The sequence below is a fragment of the Macadamia integrifolia genome, chromosome 14 (genome assembly GCF_013358625.1).
Source record: "Macadamia integrifolia cultivar HAES 741 chromosome 14, SCU_Mint_v3, whole genome shotgun sequence".
Lineage (NCBI taxonomy): Eukaryota > Viridiplantae > Streptophyta > Magnoliopsida > Proteales > Proteaceae > Macadamia > Macadamia integrifolia.
This window is the reverse complement of record NC_056570.1, coordinates 28,742,241-28,760,371: the sequence shown is the minus strand read 5'-3', so window position 1 is coordinate 28,760,371 and position 18,131 is coordinate 28,742,241. Positions and strand designations below refer to the sequence as shown.

Below are 18,131 nucleotides of genomic sequence, written 5' to 3'. Positions count from 1 at the left end.
GTATGTTCTTGATCTTCCAGCCAGCATGGAGATCAGCAATATTTTCAATGTTGAAGACCTAGTCCCATACCATGGTACCTCTACCTTCAACTCTTTTTATCCTGATGACCTTGAAGACTTCCCTTTCAACATTGATGAGACTTCTGAGCCAAGCTAACCACTTCCCCCCACCTCGTTACCACCTGTGCCTAAGGTCACGAGGAGAACTGAAGAAATTGAGGAAATCCTTGATGAGAGGATTGTGTCCACACACACTGGAGGTTCTAGAGAGTTCTTAGTCAAGTGGCATGGACGTCCGGAAATTGACAACACCTGGATCACAATGCAAGAAGTCCAACAACTCAACCCAGACCTACTTGAGTATTACATGAGCATTAATTCACCAGAGGTGAATTCTTCCAAGCCGGGGAGAGTTGATGGGGACATCAAAGTGTACAGGCGCAAGAAGAAGAAGCAACCATCTTTGTGGCTGGAAGAATAGAAAGAAGATCTTGTGGGCCCCAAGCTCGATCCAGATTTTACAAGATCTTAGAAGATTTCAGAAGATCTTGTGGGTCCTAAGATCGATCCAGATTTTTAGAAGATCTTGGAAGATTTTGTGGACCCCACCAAATCTTATTTGATTTTAGTACTTTGCTTTAAATCTAGTGATATTTGATTGTCTTACACAATTAGGAAACTAGGATTTCTTTATATTGATCTATTAGGTAGTTTTTATTTCATGCAATTGAGTTTCTAAGTATCTTTTTATTTTTGGAAGTTTATTCTCTTTAAGTGTAAGGCCATTGGCCATTGTTTATTTTCAATGAATGTTAATTAAAAAAAAAAGCCAAGAGCAAATCCCCACCCCTCTCACGGTTCTCTCTCTCTCTCAATCTCGACTTTTCTCACCTTCTCTCTCGCCTCTTTCCTCCCTTACTCTCTCGGCTCTCTCTTCTCTCTGCTTTCTTGTCTCGCCTCCCTCTCCTTCTTTTCAGTCTTATTTCTTTTCTTTTTTTTTCTGCTGTTGTGTTATTACTGCTGCACCTGCTGCTGCGTTATTACTGCTGCACCTACTGCTGCGTTATTACTGTTGCACCTGCTGCTGCATTATTACTGCTGCACCTGCTGCCTTACCCCACTGTTGCTGCAACATATTTCTGCCGGTACAAAACTGCTCTGCTGCACCTGCTACCTCTACCTCACTGCTGCTGCTACGTACTACTGCCGTTACAATACTGCTGTCGCTGCACACTGCTGCCTTTACATCACTGCTGCTACTCTCTCTACAATCGGCTGGATGTATCTTCTTCAACTAAAAGTGAACTACAACCTCTTTATTTTGGAGGACCTTGATCTCTTCTTCTCTCCTCAGATCTGAATACCAGTATGGTAAAGTATTAAACTAAACCCTCCCCACCTCCCTTAATCCCTATTATATATATTGCAACCCATTGACGTTGAAGCCTGCCTTTGCCCCTTGTTTATGCCTATTTTATCGACTGTTTGCATATCTATTTTTGGTGTCTAGATGGATTTGTGCTGAACCTAATATTCGTATGTCGTTTGTTCCCTTCCCCATGCCCCCACTTGAAACTTGAGTAAGAATTTATGTGTTTTTCCGTCTAGATTAATATTGCTTTTGGCTACTTTGTTTATTAGTCTCGCTTTATCTTGCATGCTTAATCGTGTTTGCTGAGATTCTTTGGTCTTATTTACCTAAGCCCCTTGAATTAACCCTACCTAGTTGGTTAATCTTGTAGGAGACCTAGTCACCTAGGAATCCCCCCCACATCACATGGGTTCCGTGCAGGATTTGAAAACCAAGGACAACCTGATCTGATGACTATGATAATCTGTAGTGTGTTACTTCTCAGACCTTGGTAGTTTCAATACCAACTTTGCCAGTTTTGAGAGAAGATCTCCTTGGTTATATAAGAGGGGGGGAGGCGTACCTAGTGCACGAGGCTCCTGCTGCGGTGTCTGGGAGGGGCAGATATGTATGCAGCCTTACCCCCACTCCGCAGAGAGGCTGTTTCCTGATTCAAACCCACGACAACAGGTCATGATGGAGCAACCTTAACATTGCACCAAGGCCTCCCTCTTTCTGGTGATTCAAGGTACACCATAAAAAAGTGCAGGTTTGGCATTGCAGATCATCAACCTTTTGGGTCCCCGATGGAGACCCTCGTGTCCCAACAACAATTGAACACTAGAAATGATTTAAGACAACTCAAGCGAGAACATAAGAGTTTGGAATACGGTTATCACCTTAGGAGGCCTACGCAGAAGTTGCATCATTGACTTGCAATTCAACAAGAAAGTGTTCTCATTGTAGGATAATGAATTCTTTTCTCCTTCTGCAGTTCCAACTTGTTTATCATACCCAGCTTCATTGAAATATGGCTTAGAATTGAGCACCAAACCCTGGAGCGAAACCAGGACTTGAAGGATGCTCGAGGATGATTGGTCCCAAACTTCATTTCCTCGGCCAGCCCAGGTATTTAAAAGACTAAGGCAGACCTTTCCATCCTCGTATAGATTTGGGTTTATCCTCCAGCCACCAGAATGATAGTGCACTGACTGCAATATTAAAGAAATAGAATATCAGACCTTTTTTACAGAAAAAAACAAGGTTTTAGAGGCATATATAATGACTTAGAAGTTATAGACAATTACTGTTATGTAATGGTCCTTATATTCTGCTACTTTATTTCCTACTATTATGTATTGCACGTATTAAATTAATATAAAATATAATTTTACTACGATAATAGCAAATGCCAATAATAGATTCTGGTTTTTACTACTAGTTTGTTGAAAACAATCAGTCAGTCCTTGCAACAGATGTAGTTAATTTATATTTGGGAAAATGAATGCTCCCTGGTTGTGCAGCCCCTGTGCCCAGACACAGAGGGAGGCGAAATGACGCCCCCAACCCTATGAAACCTAAAAACCCACCCCATGTAGATGTCCATGTGCACCCCCTTCATCGTGCAACCAGGGAGCATTCTTCTCCCCTTTATATTTAACTGCCGATTCTTTAATTGGCTGTTGATTTACTTATGATGTTTATAATGTGCCATATACTAGATATGGGATAGGGGGGAAAACACTAGGGCGCTTTGTCAAATAAGCACCCCCCAACCACCATATTCGCCTTGGCACCTTGACAACTATGATTATGGCCGTCATTTACACTATAAAATAAGAACATTCTAGATGGGAGGGTTATGCCTGGAGGCAAAGGTTAACCTTGAACGTCAATGCTTAAAATGCAAGAGGCACAAAAGGTAAATGAAATAAAAATATAAACAAAAGGGAGGGGGGTTACTAGACAGGCACCATTGTTGCCAAAGCGGCAAGGTGCCCAAGGTGGTGGAGGGGTGCCGAAGCGCTTAGGTTACAAGGTGCCTATGCGTAGGCGACCAAGGTGCCCAAGTGCTATTATTTATTTTCCGTCTTTTCTGACATTATTTAGTACCAAAGATATTCCTTGTATCACCGAAAATCAACATTAAGCCACATCAAGTCATAAAAAATCAGCATAAAGGCGCATCAAGTAATCAAAAATCGATATGAAGTCACATTAAATCATCAAAAATCAACGTTTAGAGAAATGTTCTTGGTTCCCTAATAAGTATGACTGGTCAAATGATTTTATTTTTACAAAGACTTCTTGTATTAGATAAAGCACAAAACCAGCTTTCCAACAAGTCTAAGATTACTTAAATCTAAGTTGTAATGACAAATTTATATTCCTATCAAACTTATTTTAAAGTGCGTGAATGTTGTTAAAATCACCTGAATGAAAACTATTTTATGAACATCAAAACAAAAGATTATTTCACAACACTTTTGGTTTTTAACAATGTTTTACCATGATAATATTTATAAAATTTTCAGAACTAAGAAAAACACAAGCATTTGAAAGTTGAAAACTCTGACAACAAAAAAATCCAGTTTTTGTTCTTAGACCGGGGGGTTGACTAAGTTTTCCTTTTGGAATTTGATTTTTAAATTTTTTATTGGATTCAAATTGGGGATATTTGCTTATTTATGAATAATATCTTAATTGTTGTGTCTTGCAGTAAGGCAACAATCGCTTAAGGCCCAACTAGGCCGCCAAGACGCCTAGGTGGGCCGACACCTAGTTCTACCACATGGTAGGTCAGATGGTGCTGAAAGTATGTAGATAGGGATACCCCACGATCCCTCACTCAAATAACAAGTTTCAGTACAGACAGAGTCAACTAAAAGCCGTGAAACAAAGCACTAAAAAATTCAGGACTCCAGACATGGTCTAGAGATCACCAAGATGGTGCATGGACACATTGGGGGGTATATAATTAAATTTGACTTTGAAAACCAAATTCTTTCAGTTTCAATAGGAAAATAAAAAATCCATTTTGAAAGTTGAGCTACCATATTGGGTAAGATTTCGAGGTTAGTTACACAATCGTGCTTCTTTAAATTAATTTCACTTCCCTATATTTGTAGCCAAACAGATCCTACATAGTTCAGAACTAAAATGACATTTCGATTAACTCAATTCAACTAAGCATTATCCCAATCCCAACTACATGGGTTCAGCTACTTGAACCCTATATCGAAATTCAACATTATTTAGTCACTTTATTGTTAACTCCATTTTATCCTTGTCTAACTTCATGACTTCCCTTTGGTTCATTTTTGATCTACCTCCCATTCTTCCAGCCATCTAAACAGTACCTATCATTCCCCATTAGTGGTGCCTACTCTTTTTCTTTGTTTTAATCTTTATTTTTTTATTTTTTGGATTTTATTATTTGTATGGGTATCAGATGTTTTCTATACGTTGTCTCATGAGGCTTGTGCACCACAACTTGAAGCTTAACAAGTGTTCTAGTCAAATGGAATGATGCAGATGCCTTGGCTTGGCTGGACAGGACTGACCCACTATGGAGGCCTAAGCCAAGACATAACCCAACCCAACCCAAACCGAAATTCTAGTCTGGCCAGAGTTGGTAGTTGATATTTAGGAAAGCAATTTAGTATATTTGACTTTCTTTATTTTAGAAACAGATACATAGGATTTTCTTTTTGCAATTAGTTAGTTTCCATTTTATATTAATTCCATCTTTACTTGCTTTCCAATTTTATGTAAGGACTTCTTTAAATTGCTGGGAAACGATTATGGGGTTTAGTTTTTGCATGAAATAATCGAATGGCTGAATTATTGGTTGAGACTCTGGCTGCTGTGATGCTTGCATACCCCTCCCCCTTCCACAGTTCCACTTTGATCCTCTTCTTCTTCCTTCTCTTTCTTCATCTTTCTCTTTTCTTCTTCTTTTTCCTTCCCTGTTTCCCTATTCACGGTTACTGGTTATATTACACCATCTCCGCTGGACAGTAATACCTAGCACAGAATGAAAGCTTGTTGCATCCTTGTTCTGTACCGGTTGACTCTGAAATTTTTGTTGAAGGCTGCTACCTTGAAGGCGACTCAGACCCTAGAGGATTACCTCCAAAGTCCTCCTCTGCTGTGGGTTACAAGACTGGTTTCAAAACTGAACTTCACTATACCACCAGGGTCAATTTCAGGCTCTTCTCGCAGCCTTCCAGCCTGCAGATCCAAGTGCTTGTCTTGTGGGTTTGCTAGAGCCCTGTCCTGAGAATCTCCGCTTGAAGTTTCAAAGCAAATCGAGGCCTGGTGAAGAGTTTCTCTGGATCTGAGTTACACCCCTGCTTTGGTCCAAGGAAGACAATCCCCATCGTGAGTTAGGGTGTTTAATTCTTTTTATTCTGATTTCCTATTATGCCCTCCTATTTGTTTTAAATTCCCCATCTCCCCTACTTCTATTTTACTTCCTAGATTACCCTCATCAAGTAACCAATAATTCCTTTTAAGTCCCCTCTCTCAAACAGCTCATTAATAATCTGGATATTTACAATACTGCCACTGTCTTTGATTATTGGGGTACTCCTACTTGGATGGGCCATTAAGCGAACCGAACAGGGTTTTTCTTAAACCCCGGTTCTGCATTATGGAACACTGCTTAAGCATAATCAATCATTACCATTATACAGTTGTCATAAATTCATTAGAAGAATTTTTAAGGACAAGCATGTTCCAGATTCTAACAGAACTTTAAGAAGCATAAATATTCTCTTACCGGTGGAACCTGAGGATATTCAGGTGGAAGATGAAAATCAAAGATAAATAAGCCATCTTGGTAAGGTGTCCCATATGCTCCAACAATGGCAGCCCTTAAGAGATCCATTCGATCTTCGTAGACTCGCACATATATCCCATCTACAAATAGGATGTATGATTTAAAGTTTTAGCATATAAGCAAAGTAAGCTCAAAAAAGGTCCCTAATACACATTAGGCTTCTGTATTTAACTAATAAATCAGAATACCTGGAAGGTTCTTCTGAAGGATGCCCCAATCTTGCTGAACCTTCTTGAGCCACTTCCTTTCATTGTTATTCTGCAAATTAGAATCGTTATTGTTGTGCTCAGGATGGTTATTTCATAGGTGGGGCATGTGCAACATATGCAGCAGGGGACACTTTCTACTTATGCAAATGTACATGAGTGACACAAGTATTACTACATAGAATACATATACTAATTGATACAAAACAAGAACAAGAGAAAACTTTGAAATATATGATAAACAATTTATATTATATGCTTCCTGCACTCCCATGATCTTAGCAGACCACACGATGATTTGGAAGGCTGATTATTGGAGAAATCTGCGACCCCTTGATAGGCCAACTGTTGAATATGATGGCCTATCTCCACCATGTATAGCTCATTGTGTATGGGCCATACCCATTGATTTTTCTATGGTTCCTATTTAACTTCTAATGAGTTCACTTTCCAAAGTTTCTTCTAACACCTCCATGATGACACATTGGATGTCAAATTGGTCTCAGATTTTGGTCATTGTTCAATGATGATGTAAACATGTCCACCAAATTTATGCCCCAACCAAACTGCCCCATGGCAGTTTTTGAGGGCGTGACACCAAGCCTTCCAATGCCATCCTATGACAGAACCCCGCTCCCTATATTATTATCAACTAAAAAGAAAAACAGAGAAAAGAAGAATTTCGGAAGATTAGAATTTACAATAAGATTATTTTGCACTTTCCAGAAGTACTTCATTTCCAAGAATTCAGAAAAACACTCTTCAAGCACTTGAACCACCTCGACCACATTTGGAGAAACAGAAACAAGGTGACATTTATGACACAATATGTGCACCTTGGTGTAAAAAGATGCTGACATATAATTCTAGACAAACCCATTACAGTAAGACCTACCAAAACACACGTATCCGGTCCTATTTTGTTCATCATTTGAATTATTAAATAGATTGAATGTGACACGTTTTCATTTTTGCAAGTAAAGAACCTTTTGAATATAGAGTATTTTTTTGGTAATAACTACATTCTCCATACCCCACAAAGACATCTCTTTTTTTGTCCCAAAGTCTTTGTCCATTGGGCCATTTAACGAATTGAGTTCTTTCTCACTCCCAAGTTATCAGTCATTATCTTTTTTAGTTGGCACCACCAATTTGAGTTGAGATTAATTTTGGAGACTTCAATTAACATTAGTGGGTATTAACAAGACAAAAACTTCATCTAAGGAAATGGAATTTGTCCCAACGCGCAGTCATAATGGGATGGAGGCATATATCTATTAAGTATTATATCAAGATCCAAGATCAACCATAACCAATTCCAAGTCAACTGTCCATGCCAAATCTAGGATACTTATATTACCAAGAAAGAGTTGCCGAGAATTTTTTTTTTTTTTTCAGAAAAAAAAAATTGGTGAACAACTTGCCAATGACAAGACATATCAAGCGAGATAAGTAATGCACCTGTCCACTTGCACTAACAAAGTAATGGTCCAACGGATCTTCAGCGGTATCAAAACGTTTGAAGCTGCAAGTTTCATCCGTGTAACTCATTGTCATGTTGAACATATCTGGCTCCTTAGACCTCAACGAGCATAAAGATTCTGCGGCATCCAATACATCTGCACCCACTGAGGCAAGTTCTGCAGGTTCAGTAGTCTGAGGACCATAACTATCAACTGCATCAGATTCCTGAGAACTGGAGCCAGAATTTGTCACTCTTCCCTCGGGGACATCAATCAAATTCTCTGATTCAGGTGCGTTCTCATCCTCAAATTCTGAACTCAGAGGATCTGTCTTTCTTCCACTTGAGAAAAAGCCACTGGCAAGTCTGGTAACGAACCCAAGAGCAGCTAAGGATATAGATAACGGTCCATTTCGTCCGGAATTGTTCTCTTCTGAATGAATTGTCATGCTGTCTTCTGCCTCAGGATTGTTGTCAATGGCACTTTGCAGTTCAGCGTCCTAAGCATAATTTATTGGAAGTCACAATCCATTCACTTACCCAACATATAAAGGCAAGGGAGTACTTTATGAAGCCAGGAAATGTAGCATATGCAACTGCTAACAATAAGGACAATCTCCCACTATGTTGTATTTCTATCTATGTTCAATAAAGTTCTACGGGAATGTGCAGGGCCCCCAAGGGCTTTTTCTGGGTTTGGAAGGGGAAAAAAAGTTTACCAATGCAAGGTGATGTATGACATGCATGGGCTGAACCAACCATTTCATGGGCCCCACCTAAAGACTCCTAATGTAAAATGGTCCCAATGGAATGATTCTAATCATCTAATCTATCACTAGAGTACCCATAAGTAATATCCATCTCTTTCCAATGTAAGGCCCATGAATTGTGGACCTCACTCATGCATAAGCACCAGACAGGTAGCACACACTTTCTCCCACCATGACAAGCATAGCTATATTTCAGAAGGACATACCTCCTCAGAATTCTCAAGCGCATCCATTTCTTCTTCATCAACTGTCTCCCAACTGGCTGCATCATCACTAACTTCACTCCCAGGTCCAATAGATTCCTCATCATCATCCCGACCAACCACATAGATTGCTTGAGGACCAACCTGAGACCAAAATCAGTAATTAAATATTGTGCAATGCTGCAAAGGTTCTATTCATAGCACCAATGTTGGAATTACAAAAGTTTTTAAAAAATTAATAGCAGTTTGTTTCTATTAAGGGATAATTTCATTTACACTTCCCTGTTGAGATAAGCTAATCTCAATGGTCCACTATTTGAGCTATGTGGCAGGATGATGTAGGGATTCTAACCATTGGATGGACATGTTTATGTTTGGATTAGCCACTTTGTCAAATTCACAACCTAATTCAACTAAATACCCTCACACGTATTGGCATGCATCCTTGTATATTTCAGCTGTCCGTTTATACACATGCACCCTCCCATAGTGGCAGTCCCTATATTTCAAAGCTTTATTTTGCCAATTGGCGGTATCAGTTTAAGCTGAATCTTGACATTAGGCAGGGGACATTGAGGACTACTGACTACCACAAGGCAGATATTTGGGCAGTTGAGATAAACTTATATCAACAGGTTGTTGAGGAAACCTATTCCCATTTATTAACGTATCGATGAGAAGCCAAGTGGCTGTTCTGTCATGGACTTGAATCCCACGTATTAAATTCAAGACACGTGGAATACTTATTGAGAAAAAGGAAAGCAATCATCTAAAGAAGTAGATAGGTACCGTAGAAACCATCCCATCAGCCCATGTAACTTCAATGTCGCCATCTTTAAGACCAGTTATATTTCCTACCCAGGAAAGATCTGAGAATTCATCATAAGTTTCATCATTGGATGTTGCATCTACTTTCTTACATCCAGGATGTTTTTTCAGGTCCCGTTTAACTTCGTTTTGTGCCTGTTGCTTTAATTCTTCAACAGAGTTCCTCATACCAACTGTCTGATCAGAAGTAAAAACAGGGGATAAACGGACAACAACATCCCCATAACAATAATCATAGTCTGGATGTGCCTCAAGTTCATACACACTGACCACTTCCTCCTTATCAAACTCCCGAGGGTCTTCTGGCCTGGCCAGTGGCTTTAACCACCTCACAATGGCTGTTTTCTCCTTTGCATTAACACTCTTCACAACACCAACACGCTTCACTTCACCAGTATCATCACTGTCTTCTGAGGCCTTCTCCACCACATACTGTTCAGTAACAAATTCGTGATCCCCAGGGGTATCAATTGGAATTAAAGTGGTTGAATCCAGTCCAAGATCTGTCTTTCCATCCTGCCAAGCGACATCCACTCTTGTCTTGGCATTTACTATCACAAGTGCTCTTTCAAAATTTTCTTCTTTTCTTCGAGCCTTCTTGTCTCTTTTAACCACGACTCTGCGTATCTTTTTGCGATGAATAGGCCAACTTTCATGCACAGGTTCCTTTGATACTGACAACAAATCCCCACAAGAGCTACCTTCTGATGAGACATTGTTTCCCATTTTTCCAATGTTTTCATCATTAGGGGGTGTATCAAGATCCATTGCTTCAGTGTCTTGGACTGATGAGAAATTCTTGCTTAATTTCTCTTCAATACCCATTTCGGAACCAGATCCACATCCTGGATCAGCTAAGACCTGTCCATCGATAGTAGGATCATCCGGTTTTACTCCTGATGAACTTTTATCTTGTTGAGTAGAAGATGATTGAGAATGTAACAGACAGAGACACCAATCACCAAGCTGCCAATTGGCATGTGCAAAACATGATAATAGTTTCAAATTCTTTGGATTCTGCTCCTCAGCAGGAGTAGTCGCAGACCCAGATCCAAATCCAGAGCCAGCCGAAGCTATCCAGTAGATAAACACAGACACCACAGTAACTTTAGTAACAGTACCTTCCAAACGGCCAGCTCTCCACAGGCCAGAAAGCCATCTAGCATTTTTGAAAACCGATGAAGAGCTTGCCCTAACCCGCTGACCTGGGTAGTAGGGAAAATGCCCATCTTCAAGGATGTTCTTGAAAACTGGTTTGAGCCGCAGAGGATCAGCTTTCGTGACTTTACACATAGCCCCATCATCAAATAACACAGTCACATTGTCTAAAACATCATCAACTCGACCCAGCCAAGGACCAAGAACCACATAATCACCAACAGAGAATTCTCTTACACGTTTCAAGTCTCTGGAGGAGACATCTTTTATGATGGACCCATCAGCAGCTAATAAATCAACCGAGAGATTGATGTCCACCACAACACCCACTTGTCCTGTTGGATTTGAAGCAGCTGCAACAATATCCCCATGCAAGAATCCTCTATCTACAACAGTTACATCATTGAGATTGTGTGTTGTCTCAGAGTGATCCATCCAGATTACCCTAACTTGATCAGCTGTAAGAGGGTCGCTCTTTGAAGCACCACCTCTGTTCCTATTGTCATTCCCTTTAGCATCAACATCATCCACATCATTACCACCACCATCATTCTCAACACCGTCATCAACATCATCATCATCATCATCATCATCATCATCATCCTCATCATCAGTAATGTCACTTTCCGAATCAGAGTCACCAGCAACTTCTGTCACAACCCCAATCTGACTCCCATCTTTGTCGCACCTCACAACATCTTGTCTGTAAATACATGGAACATCGGGCTGGTTGACCTCAACCTCTCGTGATTTAATTGCTTCTTGATTTTCAGAATTTTCAGTTGACCCTGAAGTAAAAGCATTTGTTTCACAATCTGTCAAATTCAAGTTGTTCTGATCATTTACAATTGGATTAGGCTCCGAGACACTGGCAGTACCATTGGAGTGCTCATCCTCCATCTGATTATTTGAAACAAAAATTCTGAAAGGAAAAAAATATAAGAAAAGAAAAGAACAATGTTAAGTTTTCTTCTTGCCCTCTAATAATATTTTTCTTTAAAAAAAAAAAACAATGCTAAGTTCTGAAGTTATACGAGAAAACTGCCACCGCAATACACAATCACATCAAATTCACTATTAAGGAAAATTTTAGCAGTGTGCGTGTGAAGCAGAAAACACGCATGCATATATACATTGAAAGCATTCGTGAGATTCATCGAATTTGGAATAGCATTTCGCATCTATTGCCTCTGAATCAGGAATCAAGCCTGTCTCCCAAATCACGGAACGATATAAAAAAAATATATATGACTTACAAATTCACGGGGAAAAAAATTACACCTCTCAAGTCATGTTAAATTAGACCTTCCCCACGGATTCAATATGGAGTTCATAGTCACAAATTTCAGTGGAAAAAAAAAAGGGGGGGAAGGGGGGGGGGGGTGGTTGGGAACTTAACGAATGATTAACACGGAATTTGCCTCTAAATCAGGAATCAAGCATGACTCCCAAAATCACAGAACGATATAAAAAATATATATGACTTACAAATTCATGGGGAAAAAAATTACACCTCTCAAGTCAGGTTAAATTAGACCTTCCACACGGATTCAATATAGAGTTCATAGTCACAAATTTCAGTGGAAAAAAAAAGGGGGGGGGGGGGGGGGGGAGGGGGGGTTGGGAACTTAACGAATGATTAACACGGAATCATTCAATCAAAAAATCCTCCCATCTCAACCGAATATCCATCCATAAACAGCTCTATACAGCTAGGTTAAAAAATTTACATTCGGCGAAAGCCAATAGCATCCGCAATGTCCTACACGTTCAATAAGAAAAAGGAAACAATTGCCGGGGTTCAAAAGCTAAAAATGGAAACGATGAGAAACCCTAAAGCAGCTGACGTTCAGCCACAAACCGATCCTCGGTCTCGGAGACGACACCGAACAAATCAAACAAATTAACCGAGCTCGAATACTTATCCATTAAATCCAACCGATCGAAATGTTTTAAGAGAAATCAAACGAAAACTACCATTAATAAACAAGAAAAAAGGAATTTGAGCTTTACGGAGAAAACCTTTGTTACAGGCGAACAAGAATCTCAATACAAAGATAAAAGGAATTTTGCAGAAACTGAGAAATCTAGTAGAGCGATTGAGGATGAAAGAAAGATCTCTTTGGACGATCAGCTCGGCTCTCCTCTCCAATCCTCCTTGTTCTGGAACGTACAACCAAAGCAGCTTGAACGAAGCAGTGGAGGAGAGAACTATTTTTGTATTTGTATGTGCCTTCGCAACTCTCAAATCACAACGTTAATTTTTTTTGACATAAATTCCCCTTCTTAAACTAAAATTGCCTAAATCAGAAGTCAAGCCACTGCAGTTAGATAGTAACGGGGCGGGTTCAACTGTTTGGCTGTGTTTGGTAGCGAAAAGAAGAGAAGAAAAGCAAAGAAAAAAATACATTTTTTTAATTTTTTTTCTTTGATTTAGAATTTTTTTTACATTTGTTATGTTTTCACTCCAGGAAAGATTCTTCTCTTCAGATTTAAAATTTTTCTTAGGAGTTATGAAATTTTCTTTCATTCCCACAAAAATTTTCTTGTCATAAACATAAGAAAATATGAAAAAATATGAAAAGATAATAAAGACAAAAAATGAATAATTACACAATGATTTCTTATATGTCTTATCTTTTTCTTGAAATTCAAAATTTTTTAAATTTTTTCCTTTTCTTCTCTTCCTAGTAAAACATATATACTTTTTTTATTTTCTCATAATTTCTTTTTTTTTCTTTTTTTTTTCTTTTTTTTTTCTTTTTCTTTTCTTTTCTTTTCTCCCCTTAGCTACCAAACATAGCGTTTAATTCAGTAATCTGACCCGCTCCGCTCCGCTCCACTCAATTTAGCACCATTCTTTCGTGCGGTAGGGCTCTAATTGAACCTTCGAGTTTCGGAAGGTGGGACCTACATTTGGTAATAAAGTAGGGAGATTACACACATTGAACGGGATCGAAATCCTCTACGACCTTACTTCTTGGCGTAGGGTGGCGGAGGGTGCATCCAATGATGACACGTGGCATCGGACACGTGCATGGTACATTGAGGGTTTGTGTCGGTTTGAAATCTGGCTTCTGAAATGAACCAGCTCATTTCATTTCATCGACCAAAACCCCCCAAAGCCAAAACCTATGGTTTGATCCTCTGCTTCAATCTCTTCTTCTTCTTCTTCTTCTTCTTCTCTTCTATTCAGACGAACCATAGCAGGGAAAACCTAGGGCTCTTCATCCTTTTTCTCCTAGCATTCTTCCGTCCATTCTTCATCTCTCTCATTCGAACGAAGAAAGCAAATCGATCGAAGTAACCCTAGGTCTCTTCATCCCTTCTTTTCCAGATCTGCAACAGCGACCTGGTTTGTGTTTCATTTTATTATACTTCTTTGTTTGGTAAAGACGAGCATTCTTCATTTTAGAAAAACATAAAAATAAAATGCATGGTTTGAAGAGAACTCGCACTTGCAGAGCAAAACGAATAGTAGTATAAAACCCAGATTAGCAATTCCATGGATTACCAAACAAAATCTAAAATCGGACTAATGGATTCAAACAATTTCTGCTAGAGTTTGGGGCTCACTGGTCTGCAATGTAAGAGAATATGGTGCCGTTGGGTAGATCAGAAAACACAGAGCTTCCGGGGAGAACCAGAGCTTCTGGTGATCAGCATTTGAAGCATTCGATCTAGCTCCTCAGGCTGGCGCCGGCAGCTCCACTCCTCAATGTCGATCTCTTGCTAGCAGTAAGGCCCCATTACTGCTATCCTCCATGATTTGTAAATCATCGGAATCAGAGTTAATTCATCCTTCAGAGAGAGCTTGCTGAAGATTAATCCAAGCACATCTGGTATTAGCTCGTGCTGCCATCCATCTATATTCTTCGTCTAAAGAGAAGAAGAAGAAGAAGAGGAGGAGAGAGAAGCAGACGATCGAAGGTTTTGGTCGATAAAATGAAATTAACCGGTTTATTTCAGAAACCAGATTTCAAACCGACAAACCCTCAATCTACCACACACGTGTACGATGCCACGAGTCATCATGGGACGCACCCTCCGCCAAGAAGTAAGGTCATAGAGGATTTCGACTCATTGAACCACTGTCATATTGTTATGGTCTTGGAAGACCACAAACGGGCTTACAATGTGAGGGGACCCAAGACCATATCAATCTACATCAATTCTCATACGAAATCGATGTGGGATCAGCCCCATAAGCTGATATGGAATCATAACATACCACCACACTTTTGAACCTGACATCTACGATGGCCCACTTCAAATCAGGTAGTCCATTCTAAGCAGCTCTCACTCTGCTCTAAGATTTCTACTAGACAATAAGTCACCATTTCCTAGCGGCTTTCACTTTGGCACTAGGTCGCCCTTTTCGCGTGCAGGTTGGGCCGTGGATCGACTACTATAATACCACTGTTATAGTTCTAAAAGAACTCAACCTTATAAACTGGCTTATAAGGTGAGGGGACCCAAGATCAAATCAGCCAACATCAATTCCCATAGAAAACTCCCCCATAAGCTAATATGGGATGATAACACTTCTGAATATGACAACTATCATGAAACCGTTTGATAAATGATTAGATTTTAGTTTTAAAATTGAGATAGTTGTTAAACAGTTTTAATTGCATTGCCTCAAATCGAATCGTTGATGATAAATCGTTTAAAATTATACATAGTAAGTCATTTATAGTTAAAATAAAAAAGTATAATAATGATAAACAAATCCCACTAAAAAATTTAAGAGACATTCAAACATTTTGAGTAAAAAATTTAAATATATAAACAACTTTTTTTTTTGGTAAATAATATAACTAATTTCAACTCTATGTTAAGTTTACATCTACTTTAATAAAATGTTGTTTGATAAAAAAAACTTTTAATACCATTTAAATTTAAATCGAAACCATTGAAATCATTTATACCAATCTTTAACACTCTTAGATTAGGGCGATACGTGTTTCCATTGAGTTTACTTTTTCAATTCAAATACATATTTTAATTTGTGGACCTCAACAATGAACTAGATGAACTTAAAGTATCCTTGTTGCGTGTCGTGTAAACTTATTTTATTGGAATATAGGAATTTGAATATAGGATTATTCTTTCACAAATAATATGAATACAGGACCATAAAAATTATATATATATATCATACTATTATATAAAAGTATGTACTCATGCTTGGTGACTAATCTTTTCTTGGACTATTTTGGCCTTATTATTTATTTAAATACATTGCCTTTTACATTGTCCATTTTCTTTATTTTTCTTATTTACTCAGACGCTCTCTCTCTCTCTCTCTCTCTCTCTCTCTCTCTCTCTCTCTCTCTCTCTCTCTCTCTCTCTCTCTCTCTCTCTCTCTCTCTCTCTCTCTCTCTCTCTCCTTTCAAATTATTTCCCTTCTCTCTCACGTTCTTATTTTTTATTTTGGTAAGACTCCTCCCTCACGTTCCACTCTTCTTTTTGTGAAATATCTTTTTTATGTACTTTCTCTGTTTATTCATTATCCCTTCATCTATCTTTCCTCAATCTCTAATTTTCTATATTCCCTCCCCTAAATACTTTTCTAATTAATCTTTATCTAAAAATAAAAAATAAAAACTCCTTTCCTAATTTCTTTTAGTTACCTTATTAAAAACTCTTTAAAAAAATCTTATTTAATATTGCAGCAACTAACAAAAGAGAATTAGGGTTAAACAAAACAGGGTGTTGAGAGGCTTGGAAGCTAACGAGAGAGTAGGGGAAGCCGTTCGAAATGCACTGCTCCTGTCGAGTCCTGAGTCCTAATCTCGATCCTCTGATCCATGATCATTCGATTGTCATCTCTTTCTCTCCTTAGGTAGTTTTTGGAATATGTCATTGAATCAACTTCTTGTTCTTCTTAAGTAGTAGTAGTTATATCATATATCATCCTGAAAAGCTAAAAAACATTTCATATATTAGATTTCTTATTGCCTTGGTGAAGCTTAAAGGGTTCTGGCCCATGTAGATAGCAGTTGCATGAATGTGGATGTGTCTTTATTAATTTAGATATCATTATTTTCTTAACTATGTATGGATATCTCAAAGTTTGAAAAATTATGTGAGGTTTCTTATTAGTGGTTCTTTTTTGAGGATTTGACTGTGAGCTTTTCAAAGAACTGCTCTGCTTTGCTCAAAAACCAGCTGCAAAATTGGAAGGAAAAAGAATGTGTTCTTTGGATCAGTCAATGTCCTGAATTGCACTACCAAATATTGTTCACTCTTATGCTAATTGTATTGAGAAGCTTTTGCAAATCAAGGACAAGCTGGAGAGGCTTAGTAATGATTCTTTCTGTGCTAATTGAGAAACTCTTTAATGTTTTTAGCTTTTTAGATTCTAAACATAAATCCTATATAATGAAGTGCATGATGCGGGGTTCTGGGAGTTGCTGACATTTCTTTTGTTTTGTAGAGCTTACACTACTGCCTTGGATCTCATTTGTTTGCGATTGCGAAAAGCCAAAGGATCCCATTTTCAATCATTGTTTATTTGAGGTAGTATCATGTTTGATCTCAAATTGTATTAAGTAACATGCCCTATTTTAGAATTGAAAGACAACCTTGCATCAATCGTCAATATCAACTTGAAGGTGATTCTTTTATGGGAAAAATTGTAATCATGAATTTTTCCTATTACCTTAGGACAATGTTCAATGAAACCCATGTCATTTTTCCTATTACCTAACCTGGGAATGCAATGCATGATCTTGGATGTGTCCTATTACAAAATCATTGGGATGCCTTAAAAGAATTAAACTATATCTAACATATTAAACACCAATAAATATACTAGAAATATAAACTCCCAAAATCAAAGTGATTAATTTGTATGGATAAAATGGTTTTATGGTTTTGGATTGGTCCAATTAAGGTTGCTTGTATTTGTTTTACAGTTTTCTAATCAATTTGGAACTGAACTTTCTCAATTCACAACCAAACTGAATCGACGATTAATAGTCAAAACCAAAAATGATTGACTGTTATTATGCATCGATCTTATTGACATAGTGAAATTGACCCTTGAGCTGAGCAACTGAGGGTCACATTTCCCTTTATTTCTTGTTGGGCTGTTGGTCTAATAATTTGCATATCAAAGTTGTTTCCTTAAACAAAATATATATATATATATATATATATTGGATGGATCCCATCAATCTTCTGGACATAGTGAAAAAAAAAATGTTGGATGTTTCCATACAATGTTAGAGTAGAATGAGGTCTAAATGAGTAATGCTCCCCTTGTTTGGATCTCTTCTCCTTTTAGACCTTTTGACATTAAT

General features: G+C 38.4%; 1 protein-coding gene and 1 long non-coding RNA gene across 3 annotated transcripts; one reads left to right on the top strand and one right to left on the bottom strand.

Annotated features, from left to right (window-relative positions):
- Nucleotides 1-1,050: 1,050 nt before the first annotated feature.
- LOC122061522 lies at nucleotides 1,051-5,914 on the top strand. Its single transcript, XR_006134664.1, has 2 exons — nucleotides 1,051-1,371; nucleotides 5,445-5,914. It is a non-coding gene; the product is annotated as an uncharacterized LOC122061522 (long non-coding RNA).
- Nucleotides 1,666-14,674, bottom strand: LOC122061519 (probable ubiquitin-conjugating enzyme E2 23). 2 transcript variants are annotated; one of them, XM_042624805.1, is made up of 8 exons: nucleotides 14,398-14,674; nucleotides 9,625-11,743; nucleotides 8,839-8,979; nucleotides 7,862-8,362; nucleotides 6,383-6,452; nucleotides 6,135-6,274; nucleotides 2,251-2,562; nucleotides 1,666-2,018 (listed from the first exon to the last, which is right to left on the bottom strand). In XM_042624805.1, exons 2-8 carry the CDS (start codon nucleotides 11,719-11,721, stop codon nucleotides 1,935-1,937), a joined length of 3,345 nt encoding a protein of 1,114 aa, XP_042480739.1. In that variant the 5' UTR covers nucleotides 11,722-11,743; nucleotides 14,398-14,674; the 3' UTR covers nucleotides 1,666-1,934. The 2 variants fall into 2 exon arrangements, with proteins under 2 accessions (XP_042480739.1, XP_042480738.1); XM_042624804.1 differs by lacking the exon at nucleotides 14,398-14,674 and adding an exon at nucleotides 12,844-13,106.
- Between the last annotated feature and the right edge of the window lie 3,457 nt (nucleotides 14,675-18,131).

Bases quoted from the DNA above. Each gene is read 5' to 3' on its own strand.
- LOC122061519 (XM_042624805.1), bottom strand. From the start codon at position 11,721: ATGGAGGATGAGCACTCCAATGGTACTGCCAGTGTCTCGGAGCCTAAT. The intron at 8,980-9,624 runs GTACCTATCTAC...TTTTGGTCTCAG, and splicing joins CTGATGGGATGGTTTCTACG to GTTGGTCCTCAAGCAATCTA. The intron at 2,019-2,250 runs GTGATAACCGTA...GGTTTGAATCAG, and splicing joins TTCTGCGTAGGCCTCCTAAG to GAAACAGCCTCTCTGCGGAG.